This window comes from Haliotis asinina, chromosome 16 (assembly GCF_037392515.1).
Source record: "Haliotis asinina isolate JCU_RB_2024 chromosome 16, JCU_Hal_asi_v2, whole genome shotgun sequence".
Taxonomy (NCBI): domain Eukaryota; kingdom Metazoa; phylum Mollusca; class Gastropoda; order Lepetellida; family Haliotidae; genus Haliotis; species Haliotis asinina.
Window position 1 is genome coordinate 46,141,659 of NC_090295.1, and position 19,405 is coordinate 46,161,063.

General features: G+C 38.9%; 1 protein-coding gene across 3 annotated transcripts; it reads right to left on the minus strand.

Moving 5' to 3' along the window:
* Positions 1–576: 576 nt before the first annotated feature.
* On the minus strand, positions 577–19,341 carry LOC137268626 (uncharacterized). 3 transcript variants are annotated; one of them, XM_067803201.1, is made up of 10 exons: positions 19,213–19,328; positions 15,734–15,901; positions 12,492–12,648; positions 12,112–12,123; positions 8,363–8,448; positions 6,988–7,085; positions 5,991–6,067; positions 4,714–4,800; positions 3,993–4,067; positions 577–3,722 (listed from the first exon to the last, which is right to left on the minus strand). In XM_067803201.1, exons 2-10 carry the CDS (start codon positions 15,844–15,846, stop codon positions 3,666–3,668), a joined length of 762 nt encoding a protein of 253 aa, XP_067659302.1. In that variant the 5' UTR covers positions 15,847–15,901; positions 19,213–19,328; the 3' UTR covers positions 577–3,665. The 3 variants fall into 3 exon arrangements, with proteins under 3 accessions (XP_067659302.1, XP_067659304.1, XP_067659303.1); XM_067803203.1 differs by lacking the exon at positions 12,112–12,123 and having other exon boundaries at positions 19,264–19,341; XM_067803202.1 differs by lacking the exon at positions 12,112–12,123.
* Between the last annotated feature and the right edge of the window lie 64 nt (positions 19,342–19,405).

The window sequence follows — 19,405 nt, forward strand, 5'->3', positions numbered from 1 at the left end:
ACCTGCAGTGTAAGCTCATTTCTGGTGTTTATAACATGATATTAGGGGGCTTAATGACGTGTCAGTTCAGTTTTGTGTTCAGGTAAGTAAACCTGCAGTGTAAGCTCATTTCTGGTGTTTATAACATGATATTGCACAGGCAGTATATAACCATATCCAGTTACTCACCAGCAGGCAAAAATACACGTGACCTTCATGCAGTATGCAAAATAGATTCCAAATTTACCTAGCTATACCTGAAAGGTTGTCCACAGAATAATTCACTAGCTGAAAATCTGAATGTAGACACAACTTTCATCATGAAGATGCTAATAGCATAATGTCCTTTGTCAGGGGATAATTTTGCATGATCTAAAAGTGTATTATACTTTCACAAGTCGGAGAGAGTGATGTATTTACAAAATGACACCATGATCATTCACTGGAGATTTACTAGCCTGACTGAAGTTCTACTAGCCACGGGCCAGTAGCTGTTTTACAAACTGCCTTTATGTAATAAGGGGCATAACAAATGTCAATTAAATCTTGCCTACAAGTAAGTAACCATGCAGTATAATCAAGACATGACAACCATGCTGATGTATATGCAAGTTTAATAACCCAGTAAATCAAAACATGTACAGTCTCATTTACTTCACCCACGTTAACGTTGTTGATGCCTGACTCATCTGTTATGCGTGTTTTCATGAGGTTCACACTCTAGTTGTTTGTTTCATATGCAGAATGACAAAACAATAAATATATAGAAAATACTCAGTGTGGTGTGAGTTATTTCAGTAATAAGCGTTTACTTTGTCACTGACTAGGAAGAGGATCTGGAGACAATCATTTTGATCATCCCTTGATGCACAAGGATGAATCTCCAAAATGGTACTTATTGTTGCTGTGCCTGCTATTCTGCATTAACGGGACACTCTAGGGGCTGGTTGTCATAAGTCTGTGTTCTGTGAGTGGGGTATCCATATTAGGTTGACAGTGACTCAGTGGCACTATGAATCTGTCATTTGTTCAGACAAGCAGCCACACGCCCACACACGTGATTCTTTTTCATAGAGATCCTTGGAGTACTTATAAGCATTAAAATGTCCTATTAATTCTTGCAACAGTTGTAACCATATTTTGAATAAAAAATATGCACAAAACAAAAAACGTTTTTGTCTTGTGAGACCACCCCTACCGGGCCCCTTGGACCCGTGACAGCCAAGAGCAGGTAACTGTCCCAGTAAACTAAGCTGCTTATCAATGATTTGTTAAAACTCCAAAGCTATAACCTCAAACCAAACACTACCTTATCTGTCACTTGTCAGTACAGACATGTTCAGATTATATTTCTTCAACCTTTTACCTGTTAGGTTGTTGTTGCTCTCACTAGTCTACATACATAGTATTAGTTAGCTAGCTTGTCGCCCATGCGTGTTTGTTTCATGTTATGTTACATTACGCACATTAGTAGGTTGCGTTTGTTTGTTTTGCAGTTTACAACCTGCTCTACGTGCAAATCTACGATCCCTTCTAATGATCTTCATGATGCCTGCCTTAGGTGTCTGGTGGAGTGCCATCACGACGACCATACATGCGAGGTGTGCACTGGGTTAACACCACAGACGTGGAAATCCAGACATGCGGATTTTCTATTTTAAACCAACCTACTTAAGGCGGGGGTGGGGGTGGGTGGGGGGTTATCTATGGATGCTATTAATAGATTGTTTCAACAGCAAATGTCGTCGGTCCAATCATTGATCGACTTGGCGTTGTCCGGGTTCCACAAGGAACTCGACACCTGGGCGGCTTCGTGCGGGCAAGGTGCTTCGGTTGGGAGAGGCCGCGGACGAGGCTTTGGCTTGGGGAACGCTCCTCCCTCGGGGCAACCGTTAAGTGGATCGGCCACTATCTCGCATATACCCAGGGCAGTCGCCTCTAGCTTGACCCATGGGGCAAGCGGGGTGCAAGCAGGCTAGTGCTTCCCAGCCTTTATTGGACAAGGCAGCCATCGAAATGGTACCGGAAGGTCAGCAAGAAGACGAGTTTTATTCTATGTACTTCCTTGTGACCAAGAAGGACGGAGGGTTCAGACCCATTCTGAATCTCAGGGGGCTGAACAAGCTCATAGAGGTTCCGTCCTTCAGGATGGAGACACTGCGCTCAGTGATCTCCTCTGTAGAGACCGGTAATCGATCTTAAGGACGCTTACCTCCATGTTCCGATACACCCAGAGTTCAAGAAATACCTTTGGTTTTCTTTCGATGGCAGGTGTTATCAGTTTCGGGTTCTGCCCTTCGGCATCTCTATGTTGCCGAGGGTGTTCACCAAACTTATGTTGATCCCAGCTCAGCTAGCCAGATCACAGTGCAGATGTTGTCATCCGTACCTGGACGATTGACTCTTGAGGGCCCTCGGGCACCTCTTATCACACGATTCCACACAGCAAGTGTTCCAGGTAGAGCTATTTGCCTCTGGGGTGACGAACCAGATTCCTGTGTTTTGCTCCTGGATACCAGATCCGAGGGCGATAGCCAACGTCACCTTTCTGCTCAATTGGACAGAGAGAGTTCTGTGGGCGTTCCCAACAGTTCCTCTGATACCTCAAGTCCTCTTGCAGCTGGCCTCACAACCAGCTCAAGTACTTGTGCTCCTGGCACCCCTTTGATCGGCCAAAGCTGGTTTCCTCAGGTTTCTGCATCAGCGTCCTGTACTGTTACCCTTTCGACCGGACCTTCTATCCCGGAGCGCTGCACCCGAATCTCAGGATTCAGTGGGTGGTCTGGCTGCTGTCCGGAATTGCCTCCAAGTGAGAGGAATTCCTGCAGCAGTTACAGACACAATCCAGGCTTTGGAGATTTAGAATCTGTTTTTGAGGTTATAGCTTTGGAGTTACCTGCTCTTGGCTTTTTGTTTTGTACATATTTTGTATTCAAAATATGGTTACAACTGTCGCAAGAATTAAAAGAACATTTTAATGCTTATAAGTACCCCAAGAAGGACTCTATTCAAAGCATATGCAACCTCTACAGGTTTGTTTGAATTTATATATTAGTGCTATATAAGTGCAATAATATTTTACACCCTATTTGGGATAGATAATTACACGTGTACACAGCAATCCCCTGTTAAGAAACACCAAGGTGGCTTGATGCTGTTAATGGACATTGTCTGAAATCTGTTCGAACAGCTGCAAAACATCATTCATCCACATGCTAAAGAAAGACCACTTACATTATTTGTGAAAATTTGGAAATTAAGAGTTAGTGAGTGAGTTTAGTTTCACGCTACACTCAGCAATATTTCCAGCTATAAGGTGGTGGTCTTTAAATAATCGAGTCTGGACCAGACAATCCAATGATCAACAGCATGAGTATAGATCTACGCAATTGGGAACCAATGACATGTCAACCAAGTCAGTGAGGCTGACCACCCAATCTTAGGAAATTTAACAACAAAAATATGACAGAAAGCCCATACAGTCAGTCGAGCTCAACTGGATTTCAGAATTGCAAACAAAGTTATTTTGAGTTGTCTACTTCTGAACGATTCCTACTGGATAAATATTAAATAGGATCATTTATATCTGTGACTGTCTGCTCTCCCTGATTGTCATATCTGTTTGAATCTTCTTCATCATCATCATCATCATCATCATCATCATATGTCCCACAATGCAACAGTATTCAGACATACATCAGGGACACCATGTCATCTTCATTGTCTGGTGAATCTCGATACAGCTGAAATTTGAAATGAACATTTAAATATATTGGCAAAAATTTGGCTAAGATGATCTGAAGCTAAACCATTCTAGCTAACAATCTCTTTGATTACAGAAACAACATAACTTTCAAAACAACTGACCCTAAATGAGAAAAACAACAACTTTTAGATTCATTTGTTATAATTCACTAATATTATTCACGATGAGAGAGAGTCATCTTCCTCCCTGACACACTGGCAGTTATACTCAGCCTATGTTTAACAAATTATACAGAGTAGTCAGTCACCATGTTTAAACTCAGCTGTCTGTCAAAGCGGAGGTTTGTGAGGTCCTCCAGCGTTTGTTGGAACAGACAAATCATCTGGAAACAAAGATACAATGTTAAACTTTACAAATGGGTGAGTAATCAAGAATTCTTACTTATTACAACACTGCTAAATCGGAAGAAAATGTTAGAATTCTGTCATGCATTGGAACTCAGTTACTCAGAATACAGTGATGATAACATACCAACATACATGCGGTAGAGCGTCTGCCCATGGATGAGAGAATTGCAGTTCCAATCCAGCTTCAGAAAATCTTTGTATTGTGAGTTTAATCTTCAATTGATTTCAAACACTCATGTATCATTTGAATGTTGATGTTCATATAAAGTTAGGAAAAGTAAACCCTGGGAAGCGGTCTTACTAACGAAAAGTAAAACCTGGGAAGCGGTCTTACTAACGAAAAGTAAAACCTGTCCCTCCAAAACAAAAAACTCAAATGCGGTTATTCTAGGAAAACAAGAGACTACCTAATATGTAGTGGGAAGCACACTTTAGGTTTATATATGGTGGGAAATTTGGGGCTGAAGTTTCAGCTACCAGGTATATTTCTTCAGCTGTGTCTGGTGATATGTTTTCTGTAAGAGGAAACTGCTAGAAAAAACACAACCTTCTCTTTCTGTTGACATTAACACGACCCCACCTTTAAAAGAGTCCTGATTAGAGAGGATGGTGTTGATGTACCTGGTGAGTTCCATCCTCAGTGTTGGCTTTCCCTGATGAGACACGGTAACCGGGAATGATAAGACAGTTACAGGCGATCCCCTCGATCTGAAATCCCACAGAAATTATTCCTGATAACACCAATTGATTGTCCAGCCTCAATCAGTTTCATTTTTTGATGTCAGTTGGTAGACTGGTATGGTAATAAAGAATGATGGTTTTCCTTTCAGAAAAGGCTAGAAGACTGCTCATAATACCTATCACTGGATTGCCCAAACTCAACTAAATGATCGCTTTTTCCTGACATCACCTGGTAGGAATGGCAACAATTACAATGCATTTACTCTGGAAAGCCATGGATCGCTGCTTATTATATTAATCACTGGACTGTGTGGCCCAGTTTATTACAGACTGGCTTATTAATTGCAGACTAAAATGTTTGTGAGTGTGACTTTAAACTGAAACACTGCTTCTTGTAGCAAAACATAGCAGTAATAACATAGCCAAAGCCTGATGAGTCGAATCGCTGGGGGCCCAGTAAGACTCATCGATGTATTCGAGACATAAGTATGTCTATGATGGTAGAAAATATAGTTGGGACCGACTGGTACTTCGACTTATTCATAATTTTTGAGACGCCGGCATTCGCCTCATCGGGATTTGACTGTAGATGATTTTGTTGAAAAACAGTAACAGCAGCGACTTTATATTCATTATTTAAATTCATTATCACATGCAAGTGAGTTTGGTTTAATTGCATCTGCACAGTTGTACAACCCTAACGTACACTTCAATTACATTCAGGTTCAGAACGAATCACAAAATCCTAGTTTGAGCTAGTTAAACTGGATGTTCAAGATACTTTTCTTCCTGAAGTAGAAAAATTCATGCTCATTCCACAAGGTAATGCTTGAGCCAATACTTTCATAACATTAATTTTCAAGAAAAAGTAGTTTAGTCAGTTTTCTGAAAAATGTTGACTGGTAGTTGTTAATAATTTGTTTATCACCACACTAAAGAAACCAGGCTGGACCAGACAATCCAGTGATTAACAGCATAGCGTCAATCCAAGCAATTGCGAAACAATAACATGTGTCAACCAAGTCAGTGAGTCTGACCACCCGATCCCATTAGTCATCTCTTACAACAAGCATGTGTTGCTGAGGACTAATTCTAAACCGGATCTTCACAGGTGAGATTCATTGTGTCATGTTTCAGAATCAATATTTTGTTCTGTGAAGAACTGAAGACGAGATATCTTCTTTGTTTGGAGTTGAATGTATCACAATGACAGTCACCTGTATCATCTGTATCATGGTACAGAGGAATGGATCGCAGATCTTCGTATGGCTGGGAAGGGAGGGATGAGATGTCACTACAACAGAAAACATCCTGGTTATATTATGACCTATTTTTACTTGACTGAAACTCAAGTGATCTTCGTAGGCGGCGCCTGAGGGGTATAGGGGTGTGCACCCCTGACCACATTTTGCCCCTTCACCTTTTATGTCTCATGAGCGTGCACCAACCCTTTCTCAAAAGTGTGCACCAGCCCTTACCCCATACACTCAAAAAGGTGACTCCGCCCCTGATCTTTGTCATGTCTTGTCTCATATTTTGCCTGAAACCATCTGGTCAATCCATGTATGCATGATTCCAGCCACTGTGTCCTTCAAACTTGCCCACTCATTTGGATGAAGAAAGCCACAATAAACTTGGTGCGCCTTGAGGAAGCAAGAGTTGTATACTCCCGAGGGAAGTTGAGATTGATAATACGATGTACTGTTGAGACTTCCAATGATCGAGGGAAAAAATACCTTCGCCTTGAGCAAGCACTAGTTGCGTGGATATGTGTGCTATAATAATACATGTGGGATATCCTATGGTAAAATAATAATAATTGCCCTATATTTTTCAACCAAATTGCCCTATATTGAAAATGTATTTTATCTGTTTGACAGACATCTCTAAATGCATGATAATGACATCTGTTATACCACAAGTTTGATCTGTAGGATATCCTATGATATGATTTTTGACAAATGATTCATGCAGAATTCCAACCATTTTTCAGAACATGGTTCCTTTATACAGGTGAGCTTGAGAGACTATGGATCTACTTGTCCGTGATTCTTTCCTGTCATACAACACAGAGCTAACCGTATGTAAGTCAAACAAGTGAATTGATAGCACAGCAGAACACTGTAAGGTCACTGCTGAAGCCCACTGCATGATCCAGTGCAAGCATACCCGTTGTTCAAGACTATTTGGCTCCAACATAGCAGCTGAACGTACCTGGTGATGTGTTGAATGTATTCTCCAGCATGGGGTGGTCAGGGTTGTGTTCAATGTCAACATGGAGGCTGGTGAGGAGTATTATCTTCTCCACCTTACTGAAACAAACTATGCTTAATATATACACCATGATAATTAACCTTGTTCAGTTCCAATAAAAGCCCACTTCATTCTGTCCAGCAAAAGTATTTTGGACTACAGAGAGTGAAGTGAGTTTGCTGTGCTTTGAACAATATGCCAGGTAATAAGGGGCAAAACCTTGGCAGATAAGGCACTGGCATGAAGTGGACTGAGTAATATCTCCAACACCTTTATGTCCTCAGATTTGATCATCAAAATCTTTCTCCCCCTGCTATACAGAGATTTGATCACAAACATCTCACTCACCCTTTAATACAGTGGATTATCACTAACATCTCAACCACCCTTCTATACAGAGATTTGATCACTAACATTTCACTCACATTGCTATACAGAGACTTGCTCACCAATGCCTCACATCCTCTATAGAGATATTTGATTGGTAACATCTCACTAGCCCTTCTACATAGAGATTTGATCACTAACAGCTCACTTACCCCTCTACATAGAGATTTGATCACCAATATTTCTCACTCACCCTTCTTATACAGAGGTTTGATTACTAACTCCATTCGTAACTACTTGTGTCATTCCGGCAAGCTGGATAGCGTCTCGTACCCCTCTCGTGGACATGTTTACGACTGAATCCTGTCTAAGCGCAAACTTGCATGAAGATGAAAACAGTCTAGTACCATTATTAATGGGAAACATAATTTCCAAACATGCCTCTAACAATATCCTACATCCTGTGGGCAAAACAGCAATACAGTCATTCCCTTTGCAAATATGTTTCGTTGTTGAAAGTTCATCCTTTACTTCAAAGTTTATGCTTACATTGTGTGTGGGCATAGGTTAGCAAAGTTTCAAAGTTCAACGGTTTTCATGTTTTCAAATGCATTTTACTATGCACGATTTGATTAGTTTGCCACGATTCTTGGCAATAATGGCATACGAGCAGGGTACGAGTCTTCTTGTAGGTCATGGAGAGACGAGTAGTTATGAATGCACTAACTCCTCAATTCACCCTGCTATACAGAAATTCTATCATTAACCCCTCCCTCACCCTTCTTATACAGAGGTTTGATCATTAATCCGTCACTCACCCTGCTATAGAGGTTTGATCACTAACCACTCACTCATTCTTCTTATACAGAGGTGTGATCATTAACACCTCACTCACCCTGCTTCTCACAGATTTGATCACTAACCCCTCACTCACCCTGCTTATAGAGCGATGATCACTAACCCCTCACTCACCCTGATATACCAATTTGATCACTAACATCTAACTCACCCTGCTATACAGAGGTTCATAATCTTCCTGGCAACATAGTGGCACTTGTCACCAGGCAGGTGAGTGTTGACCACTACCACAGAGAACTGAAAATATAGAGTCATGTGACAGTCATGTGGCATTAGATCATTACTGTAAAACTCAGAGTGACATAAATACAACATCATATCAAAGGTTTTTCTTTATTGCTGAACAAGCTGAGATTCAATCTTTGGTTATTCAACATCTTTTACCACCATAATAATCGATACACATATAACACCAATATTCAAGGTAATTAATCTGAGAATGAGACGAATATAGCTACACTGTACTCATACCTTCCATCAACACTGAGATCGTCACAAAGTCTTTGTTAAGGTAAGGATATTATGATTGTCTTAAAGTAAAGATGGCACTGAGGCCTTGGATGGAATGAGAAAACCTATTTTACAATAAACATTCCTGTACATTTAAACCAAGTTACCTTGAAGATCTTGGGATCATAAATTGCGTATCATGCTATTCTAATAAAGAACTAAGGATAACATATGATGATAGCAGACCAGGATTCTACTTGGACAACACTGTTGCATCCCATTGAACAATATACATGCTGATTACTTAAATAACAGAGTTAACCAGGTGGAACTGTACAGGTAATTTAAACACTGAACACATTCTGCAGCAAAAATAATGTCAGTATTCTCATATAACTATGTACTATAATGATGAACAAGTTGGCACCATTTATGTCAAACACAAAATGTGCTACCACAAAGTAAGTGTACTTATGTTATAATAGGTTTTACAAGTACTGTTCTGTTGTGAATTATACAGATAAACAAACAAGTCAGTCACTGCACTAAGAATCTAAATTGGAGCTACCAGAAAATAGAAGCCATCTCAAAATCAGATCAATCGTTTTGTGTCCTTTAGATTTCCTTGCAGTCATACAGACGTAATAACTGGTATATATTTTGGGTTGCGACAGATTGCTTAGTTTGAACTGAATATGATTTCTAGATAGGTGAAATCTCAATTTATTAAAATACAATGTATTGCCATCTCAAGACAACCATGCACTCTCAACGCACATTTGTCCTCTACCCTGAAAACCAGCATAACAAAACTGGTCAGACTTATCTGAGATGTGTTCTAACAAAATTGTGAAAAGGTGCTGTTACTATTAGCATCGACCGGAAGCAGCATCAGACAGCATCTCCAGAATTACCCACTCCCTTAACAGCTATCTCCTTATCCATGAATAAATCTAGTTGTTCAGGACATGCTGCAGACGTCAGCTGAGGACAATTCATAAGTACTAGCACTGAACCATTAAACTCAACACTGCAACAGTATCAGGAAAGGAATCGATCACTGTAGAATGTGTTCACACATTAGATGCAAGATGGTGCTGCCATGCTCAACTAATCTCAACTATCAACACTCCAGACAGTTCTATATGGAATCTCAACTGTAAATAAACTACCCAACATCACCAACTCAATCACTGATTCATGCACGTACATCTGATGTCAGTGTTTGAAAAAAGAGTCCACAGGACTGAGGCAGGTAGATTTTGTGTTGGGCTTGTTGTTTTGTATTTGTACGGTCCTACTGGCCTACACTAAATGTATATGACTTATTTGTCACTAATATCAATGAGTGCATTCTATCAAATGGGGTTGTGAAAAGTCTTTCATGTTTTGGACCTATCCCTGCTATAATGACAGATCAGAAATTAGCAGAATGATGGCAATTTCAAATCTGGGTTACTATATGAAAAAATGAAAAATAACGACTTCTAGGTTCCAACAAAAAATTATGGCACTTGTGATTTTACAGTAACACAACAATAATGAAAAGGGTTTTGCACATCATCTTCTCGATTATGTTGAAAATTCACACCCCAATTGTGTAGATCAATGCTCATGCCGTTGAACACTGGATTGTCTGGTCCAGACTTGATTATTACCAGACTGTCACCATATAGTTGGAATATTGCTGAGTGTGGCATAAAACTAAACTCACTCACTCACAACCTTGAAAGTGGCCATTGAGAACTTCATCTTTGTCATCCATCAACTTTTAAGTAATAACCGTCAAACAATTTATTAAAAATTAGATTTGCTTAAAATGGATTGATATGAACATTGGCTAAACAGACGGAAGAGAGTTTCATGGATGTCAACTTCTTCATTACCATGAGCACAGTGTAACAGAGAATACTTACTCCTTCATTTATAGGTGTTGACATCTATAAAACTCTCTTCCCAAAGAGTATCACCTTTAAATGCCATTCAAAGACGTGACTGTAAATAGCATCCAAAATCCTAGCTTATGGTTATTATGTGTTTTCAAGCAGACGTTGCTAAGGCTTAGTCAGTGGAATTGTCTGGCATGTTTTCCTAGTTTAAAATATTCAGAATAAACAAGCAGCAAAGCAATTAACTATGAACATGAAAAAGTGCAATTGTAAAACAAGAAATTGTGTGTGTTTTGCAGCCATAAAACACTGGATTTTTACAGCTGGTGCCAGCCCGGACACATCTACATTGTTTAGTAGGTTACAACATACCGCGATGTATTACGTTCTGGAGGAAGACAAATGTAGCAAGCGCAACATCTGGTGTGGCAGTATATACTCAAATGTCAGTGCTATATTCGTGCAACAGTTTTACTGATAGCAAGAGAGTTTTATGGATGTTAACTTCTTTACTATGAAGTTGTTGAACTCTTCAAACCTCTAGCCTCCTGAATTAATTTCATCATAAGGTGTAAAGAGGGTGGGTGATTTCAAACAGTTGGTGTGTTGTTAAATAAGGGACAAGTGAAGCAGTATTTGCCCATTAATGCCACATAGGAATATGAACATTATTAACCAGAAATATCCTGATATTTTCAAACATACAGAGGTTAAGGCTGAGGTAAACAGAAATAAGGGTTTTTTTTCCTTGAGTTTACCTGAGTTAATTACTGACAGTTAAATAAGTTTCATATAAGAACCTGTATAATTCATTAAGTCAGCACCAACCAATTTTAATATTCTTATCTTTGAGATCTCTGATTTAACTGTGCTTAAAATTGCATATTTGCATCATTTATTGAATTGGAGTGAGTGAGTGAGTGAGTGAGTGAGTGAGTGAGTGAGTGAGTGAGTGGCTCTTGAAGAAATAGCAAAATGTTGAGTGTGCAACGGTTCACCCAAACCGAGATTCGATTCAATTTTCAAGTTAAAACATCAGATTTCATTGAACTCTCAGAACACTGTAGGAAAGTTGCCAGAAAATTCTACTAGATTTTTTGCCAGTCCTTCCCGAGCAGGCAGTAATTTTCTACACTGCTTGGAGTTGTGCTTTTTTCGTGTGAAATTGTGAAATTCATTGTCGTCTTGGCAATGTCTACTAACAACAATTCTCACTGGATAATTAGCCTGGCGTCAACCAATTACATTTTGCCTAATATCAGTGCTTAAAACTGCTTGAATTGTAGTCAAAATTATGTTCTTGCAGTTCGGAAATACTTTAAGCAGGTATTCAAATATCAAATCAAATTAGTGATAATGGTTACTGAAAAACAAATTTCAGATAACAGATTCGACTTTTGAGGAATCGAACTGAATTGTTGCAGCCCTACTAGACATAACTGGTTGGTCAGGCTTGGTGACGTGACACTGAATTGGTGTCTGTAGGGTTATTACAGTGACAAGTTCCATATAAAACCAAACGTGTCAAAATGTGACAAAATATTCAACAATAATTGTTTACCTCCTCAGCATCCTGTACAAAAGATCATTAAATCCTATAAAGTACCTTTTCTCATATCTTATGGCTTACACAAAGGTACCTTCAAATCAATTGGAAAGTCTTGTCAAGGCATTACTGAACATGTTTCTTCAGTATATGACTAGAGAAAATTTAGCATTGTATTAAAATGAAACGTCATTAAATCTCTAGTCTCAACTTGCACGAAACTTATTCATGAACTCACATTTAGCTAAGAAAATAATTACCATTCAAAACAAACATAACAACGAGGTCACGATTTGAAACATCATAATAATAATCTTTGAAAAAATAGACCTGTCTAATATTAGGTTAGTGTGACCTTGACCTAATATTAGGTCAGGGTGACCTTGACCCTTTACCTGTTCATATTTACAGTTGAGGACTTGGAGTGACTGGAATTCTTGTTCTGTAGGTTCAGGGGCCACATCTCGTACACATGCTGGTTTACAATTGACTATCTCAGGGACATCTAGGCTGTAGTACTCTTTACGCATATTGATTCCCAGTAGGGCACGGCTAGAAAAGAGGTTTTAATCATTTCACATTAACTGTGTGAGTGAGTGAGTGAGTGAGTGAGTGAGTGAGCAAGCGAGTGAGTGAAGGAGGGAGGGAGTGAGGTCACTCCAGACCTTGCTGATTTGGTTGTCTATGAAAATGGTTGTGTGGACCAGACTATCCTGATCTTACATTTGTTGAGTCATGTCTTCAAAAACATTGAATCTTCTAATATTTGGATAGAATTATTCTCCATGATGAGGCATCAACATAGTTATGGTAGGGACCATGGACCTTGAGTTAATACAATGAATTCTAAACTGACTTTGGCCACATTACATAGGTCTTCATTGCAGATGAATGAAGACAAAACATGTTCCTTGGTGTAGTTGTACAATGCAATCTTAGCGCTAAGGTGATTGTAACTCATACACCATAACACAGACTTACGACTGGTGTAGTTAAGGTTCCTTGGTTTAGTTGTACCATGCAATCTTAGCGTTAAGGTGATAATAACTCATATACCATAACACAGACTTATGACTGGCGTAGCTAAGGTTGCTTAGTGTAGTTGTACAATGCAATCTTAGCACTAAGGTGATCATACCTCATATACCATAACATAGACTTATGACTGGTGTAGCTAAGGTTGCTTAGTGTAGTTGTACAATGCAATCTTAGCACTAAGGTGATCATACCTCATATACCATAAGAGACTTATGACTGGAGTAGCTAAGGTTCCTTGGTGTAGTTGTACAATGCAATCTTAGTGCTAAGGTGATCGTAACTCAAACACCATAACATAGACTTATGACTGATGTAACTAAGGTTCCTTGGTGTAGTTGTACAATACAATCTTAGCGCTAAGGTGATCGTAACTGATATACCATGATACAGACTTATGACTGGTGTAGCTAAGGTTGCCTTGCGCAGTGGCACCCTGGTTACCATCACTTATCACAAGATTCCACAATGCTGACTGATATTGAAAGAGAATTATTGAATACTTGGAGTTACGAGTCTATACACCTCAACACTGCGACACTGATATTATGATCAGTGATCCATGTACCATAGAAAGATCAACTAATCAGGTCATACAGTCTGACCTCCTGTTGGTCCTTACCACCGGCACAGGTTGCAGGAATTCAATTCTAAAATGGAATATCCATGGTGGAAATCTCTCAAGGGATGATAACAAAGGAAATTATTGCATTGCTTTATGTAGCAGGCCTAGGTAGACTGGCAGTTACTAAAAGACATAAAAAATCATAATAATAAAAATTTTATCATCCCTGCCAAAAACCTCCAGGAGCCTGGAACAATTGTTACAGAGCTGGGGCAATCTAGACTTGTTTGATCATTTTAGAATTGAATTTAGCTAATGTTTCGATTTATTCTCTAGGGTCAGACAAGGCAGCAGGGTACTCGAGTCATTAACATGGAGAGACATGTAATGAACGTGATAACGTGTCCAATGGGGAATGCTGAGTCAGCACATTCACCTCTGTTACAACTATCACTCAGCTAGTTCATCATTAGGGTCATCTAAGATTCAAAGTGTCCTTGACAGAGAATTGGGAAAAATAAAAAGCCAGGATTTTTCTAAAGTTCTTTGCTGTTTCCAGGGTTTCCTACTTCAATAATTTCAGAGATATTGTTACATTGTAATTTAGTTTTTCATTAATACATTAGAACAATAAAATGTAAAACAAAGAATTAAAGTCTTTTTCTCTTATAAAGTATCTGTGAAAGGTAGCCTAGGGGTCAAAAGGTTCCCAATTCTGGGTTCAATTCCCCACATGGGTACAATATGTGAAAATGTGCCCCAATGTGAAAATGCTGGAATATTGCCAAAAGTTGCATAAACCATGCTCACTCACTCACTCAACCACCTACTCTGTCACTTAAAACTATCTGAAAATCAAGTCATCTCTGAAAGCAATAAATACAGCATTTACTAATATTTATGGTAACATAAATAGGGATCTTGTCATTTCAGTCTGCAATAATGTCATGTTTGCTGCACAGATGTAGAGCTGAATAGTGAGTGAGTGAGTGAGTGAGTGAGTGAGTGAGTGAGTGAGTGAGTGAGTGAGTGAGTTTGGTTTTACACCGCTTTTAGCATTATTCCAGCAATATCATGGCGGGGGACACCAGAAAATGGGCCTCACACATTGTACCCATGTGGGGAATCGAACCCGGGGCTTCGGTGTGACGAGCGAACGCTTTAAACACCAGGCTACCCCGCCGCCCCTAGAGCTGAACAGGCATGTGTATGTACAATTGCATGCCCATGTGAATAGGTGCTAATGTAGGTCTTAGAGTGGTACTCCTCTGTGAAATAATACCTCAGTTTTATCTTGAATAACCTACAAATGGCCACAGTATAAATTGAACCAGCCAAGCAGTTCTTGTTGCATTCTCCTAACACTGAGATTCAGGCACAGAAACGACAAGTACCACATATAAAGTGTTTCTTCAAACAAGATATATAAGATAAGGATCAAACCTTAACATTCGGCTCTCCAGACAGTGTAGACTGCAGAGAAGGCCAGAAAAATTGTGAAATATCCTAAACTTTTGAATAATATAAAAAAAATGAAGTTTCTTAAGACTATCTTGAAAAGTGATTGCATTTCCGGGGTCTAATTTGGGGCTCCAAATATATAAAGGTCATGTAACAAATATATATAGACATGATTCTGAGGTACCATGTAACCTTTTTGGGCTATGTCCTGTTTGGGTCCAGGTGAGAAAAGACTGACTTTGGAGCAGAGTTATATAAAATTTGAGTTAAAAAATTGTTTCTTAAGCGTGCGTCTTAAAATAGAACAAAATATACAAGGTGGGGCAAATTCATGCATTGTCACAAGAACAAATTTTAATGTAAAAAGCTTTAAAACAAATCAGCATTTAACTTTTCAAAGTAAAATAACACCATTAAATTAATATGTATCTTTATATGGGCCTTCATAAGCTATTGATTACACAACAAGTCTGTAAACCACATAATAACATAAATATGTTGTAGGTCACATATTTAACTAACAAAGTGGGATACGAGTAACGGCCAGGTGTAATGAGGTGTATATATTAACACAACCTGCCAGCTGCAGCTACATCTGTGTAAGCCAGGAATACAGTCTTCCTCAGGTGGAGCTCTCCAGTATCAGCAGCAGGATCCACTGTAGCCTTCAGGCTCTGTTCACCAGGCATTGTTGGACTTGCTTTGTTGTCTTCTGGCTGATGAAACAATCACTGTTTTAGGATTCTGAAACACAGATTACATTGTGTGATTGGTGGACTGACATAAGCGTGTTTGATATATTTACTGGTGACTGTCCCTAAATCTGATCTAATGCTGTGACGTTTAACGCTGCACTCAGAAATTGACAGTCTGTAAATAATTGAGTCTCGACAAAACAATCCAGTGATTGAGATCATGAGCATATATCTGCACATCTGGGATATCCGGATAAGCTAACAATTAAACATGCATCAACCAAGTCAGACAGCTTAACCTCCTAATTCTATTAGTCATGTTTATGACAAGTGTTCGATTAGTCTTTTCAGTCTATCACAGATTTGGTCACAGCAGATCAAGATACAAAATATCTGCAGTGATATAGGGGGTATTAATTAAAGGGGCACTGATGTGGAGCAATTTCCGTGGACTGTTGGTTTCTTTTGTTTTTGTTTTTCTCCCATGAGTACCCGGATGATATCCCAGAATTCGTGACTGGTTTGTGATCTCTGCTGCGCCTCCCATATGCGCAATTGATACTTTATGTGAAGACTGATCAAAAAAGATGAAGTCATTTTACTTCGTTATTACGAAAACAAATCAAACACCTTGAACTTTACTCATCTGCCAGTGATATAAAAAAAATGTTTTGACTGAAAAGTAACGAAGTCAGTGAAGGTCTTCATGTTTTGTCTTATAAACCTAATTAGTTCCTTGTCACATTTGTGTGCATTTGGAAAGTTAATAAAAAAACCCCACACGGTCTGCTTCATCCTCGATATCTCCAGGGTATACGTTCCGATAAGTCTCCACTATACCCTGGACGCATCTACGGCTCTGCCCGATAAATTTATTACCTCCCTTTGCTGGCTCCGCCTTCTCACAGTAGCCAATCAGCTAGGCCGCCGTTATAACCGAGCTTGCTAGTGTCAACAAAGGCAGTGGTCGCAACTGCGAAGGTTTGCTCGCAGTGCGTCCCACATTTTAGAGAAATCATACAAACAAATTGACAGGTCCGAAACTTTAAAACAACATATGCAAGAACGCCTTCTACCTCTTCCAGAGAACCTCTGCATGGTTTCTGTTGCCAAGTATAATCGGTTAAATAATTCAAAAAACGAAAGTGAGTTGTGATAATGGTTCGCTCAACTTTCCAGCGTAGACACCCGACTGGATCAAAAGACAGTCAAGGGAGGTAACAAATTTATCGGGCAGAGCCGTAGATGCGTCCAGGGTATAGTGGAGACTTATCGGAACGTATGCCCTGGAGACATCGAGGATGGGTCTGCTTATACTTACAGTGAATTTCTAATATGATTATAATACCTAAACATTGTTTAGATTGCAAACGTGAATCATATTTCACACACAATCTCTTCGGGACCTAGTGCATATTTTCTGTGATACGGATTCTGCTGAATGCTACAAGAAATAAATTAAAACAAAATGTGAATATTAAATTTAAGACAGATGAAAGTTATGGCAACAATGTCAGGCTATTACCTAGTTCAGGAATGTGTCCATCAATATCCACATAAAAGAACGTTATTTCATTCATCTGCAGCTGGTAAATAATACTGATCTATGTCTTGTGACTTTCAACAGTCTAATATGCCAAAAAATGACACATCGTTTGAGAAATTTTCACACTGGTGTACATGTATACATAATCTCACAGGTCACCCAGGACAGTACACCTGGCAACTAACTGTAGGATGTCCGCCATTAGTTAGCCAATACTGAGCAACAATCAGTCAATCAAGGCAGTGGCAGTTAATTCTTTCTAGGAAGGATGTTGTTTTTACACACGTACTTTATGACAGAGTGTATTCAGTATAGATCACGTAAATCTACACTCATAAACACGTACTGCCTTTTTGACAAATCCGCTGTAGAAGTAATTAATCAATCAGTGTGATATCAGTTAATCCTTTGATCAATGTTTGTTGTTGTTACTCAGCTCATAAACCCTCTTGCATCACTTACATGCACATATTACATAACATGCAATACATTTGCCACTACAGACCTTACTTTATGTTGAGTATTTACTCCAGACAGGAGAAATGCCAAATGGGAACCTATGTCGAGTAATTTTAGTGGTGTTACCACTATTTATACCCATTATAAATTCATTAACTGACCATCAAGTGAATGATGACAAATAACATGTGTAGGTTTATACAGCAAGGAAGATGTAATCTCTGTGTCACATGCTTCCTGAAAACACTTTCGGGCCGAAACTGTTTTGAGGGTACCAACGGAACTTTGTTGTTACATATAAAGAAATGCACATAGGTATTTGCTGTCTACTTGGGTAAATGGGTATAATCAGTTTTTCTTACATAAGAATTTTTTCAGATTTCTCTACCAATGACAAAGTCATTGTTATTAGTTTACGAATTCAGATATGTCAACTGTGTGTTTTTTATTATCACAGATAATACACCAGTGTTGTAGCTAACAAAATTTACATTAATGATGTTTGCTATGACAGCTGGACCAACCCTCAAAACTATCTAAATATAAAGCTTTGCAATCCTTCGGGCTTATATGAAACAAATGGCTTGCTACATATACATAGACATCATATTTTCTAATGACATAATTAAATATCGAGGTACAAAACACAGATTTAGGATCAAGTTGGATCAGTCATTATACCAGCCAGGCATCAGAAAAAAACTACACTGCTGGGATATTTTGTTACAATCACATAAGGAATGCCATGGATATTTTTAAATAACGGCATGTGATGGGCATCCGGCCTCCTCACTTTTTAGGGTGAAGAAATTCTGCTAATGTGGACAGGAGCCCAGTCCCTTTGTCCGTCATGGTCGAGGGAGCGGGTGCTGACCAATTTGCTGCTTGATTTCGTAATTAGACCATCAGCGAGAAACATTCTTCGCTCTGCATCAGTGCCGTTTTTAAAGACTCAGTGTTGAGCTACTTGAACAAATGCCATCAAAAACACCCAGCATGTTTATTAGAACTACTTTCATTTATGTACAGACACATGAATGTACAATTTATTTATGTTAGTTCATTTATATAACACATGGAAGAAACTGAATTGTCACTATGTTGTGAAAATGTGCCGGTAATTAACTTTCACATTCTATTCTGCACATAGCTTGGTGGAAGGGCCGGTCCACAATATGAATCTGAGTCAACAGTTTAAAATGAAGTTTATAATGTTATAAATCTATTGATACTATTTTGATAAGGAATTTGGGGGATATTTGCCTCTTAGAACAAGAATGGGTAAGAACACAAACGACAACATGACATTCATGAATAAGATATTTCACAACTGATAAGTAATAAGAGTAATTAACCTAGACAGGTTGTGAAACTACTCGACAACTGTCACAAGCATGTGTACACACAGAAGCTGATGTGCTGCTCTGGACACTATATGTTACTTCTGAATCTGTCATTCATTTCGAATCCCACATACACAGCTTACTTGTTACTTCAACAATAATTGGTTGACATAGTCAATGTTTTGATGAATAAATCATTTTCGTT

Bases quoted from the DNA above. Each gene is read 5' to 3' on its own strand.
- LOC137268626 (XM_067803201.1), bottom strand. From the start codon at position 15,846: ATGCCTGGTGAACAGAGCCTGAAGGCTACAGTGGATCCTGCTGCTGAT. The intron at 7,086-8,362 runs GTGAGTTAGATG...AGTTTGTTTCAG, and splicing joins ATGAACCTCTGTATAGCAGG to TAAGGTGGAGAAGATAATAC. The intron at 4,068-4,713 runs GTACATCAACAC...CTTTGTTTCCAG, and splicing joins CTGAGGATGGAACTCACCAG to ATGATTTGTCTGTTCCAACA.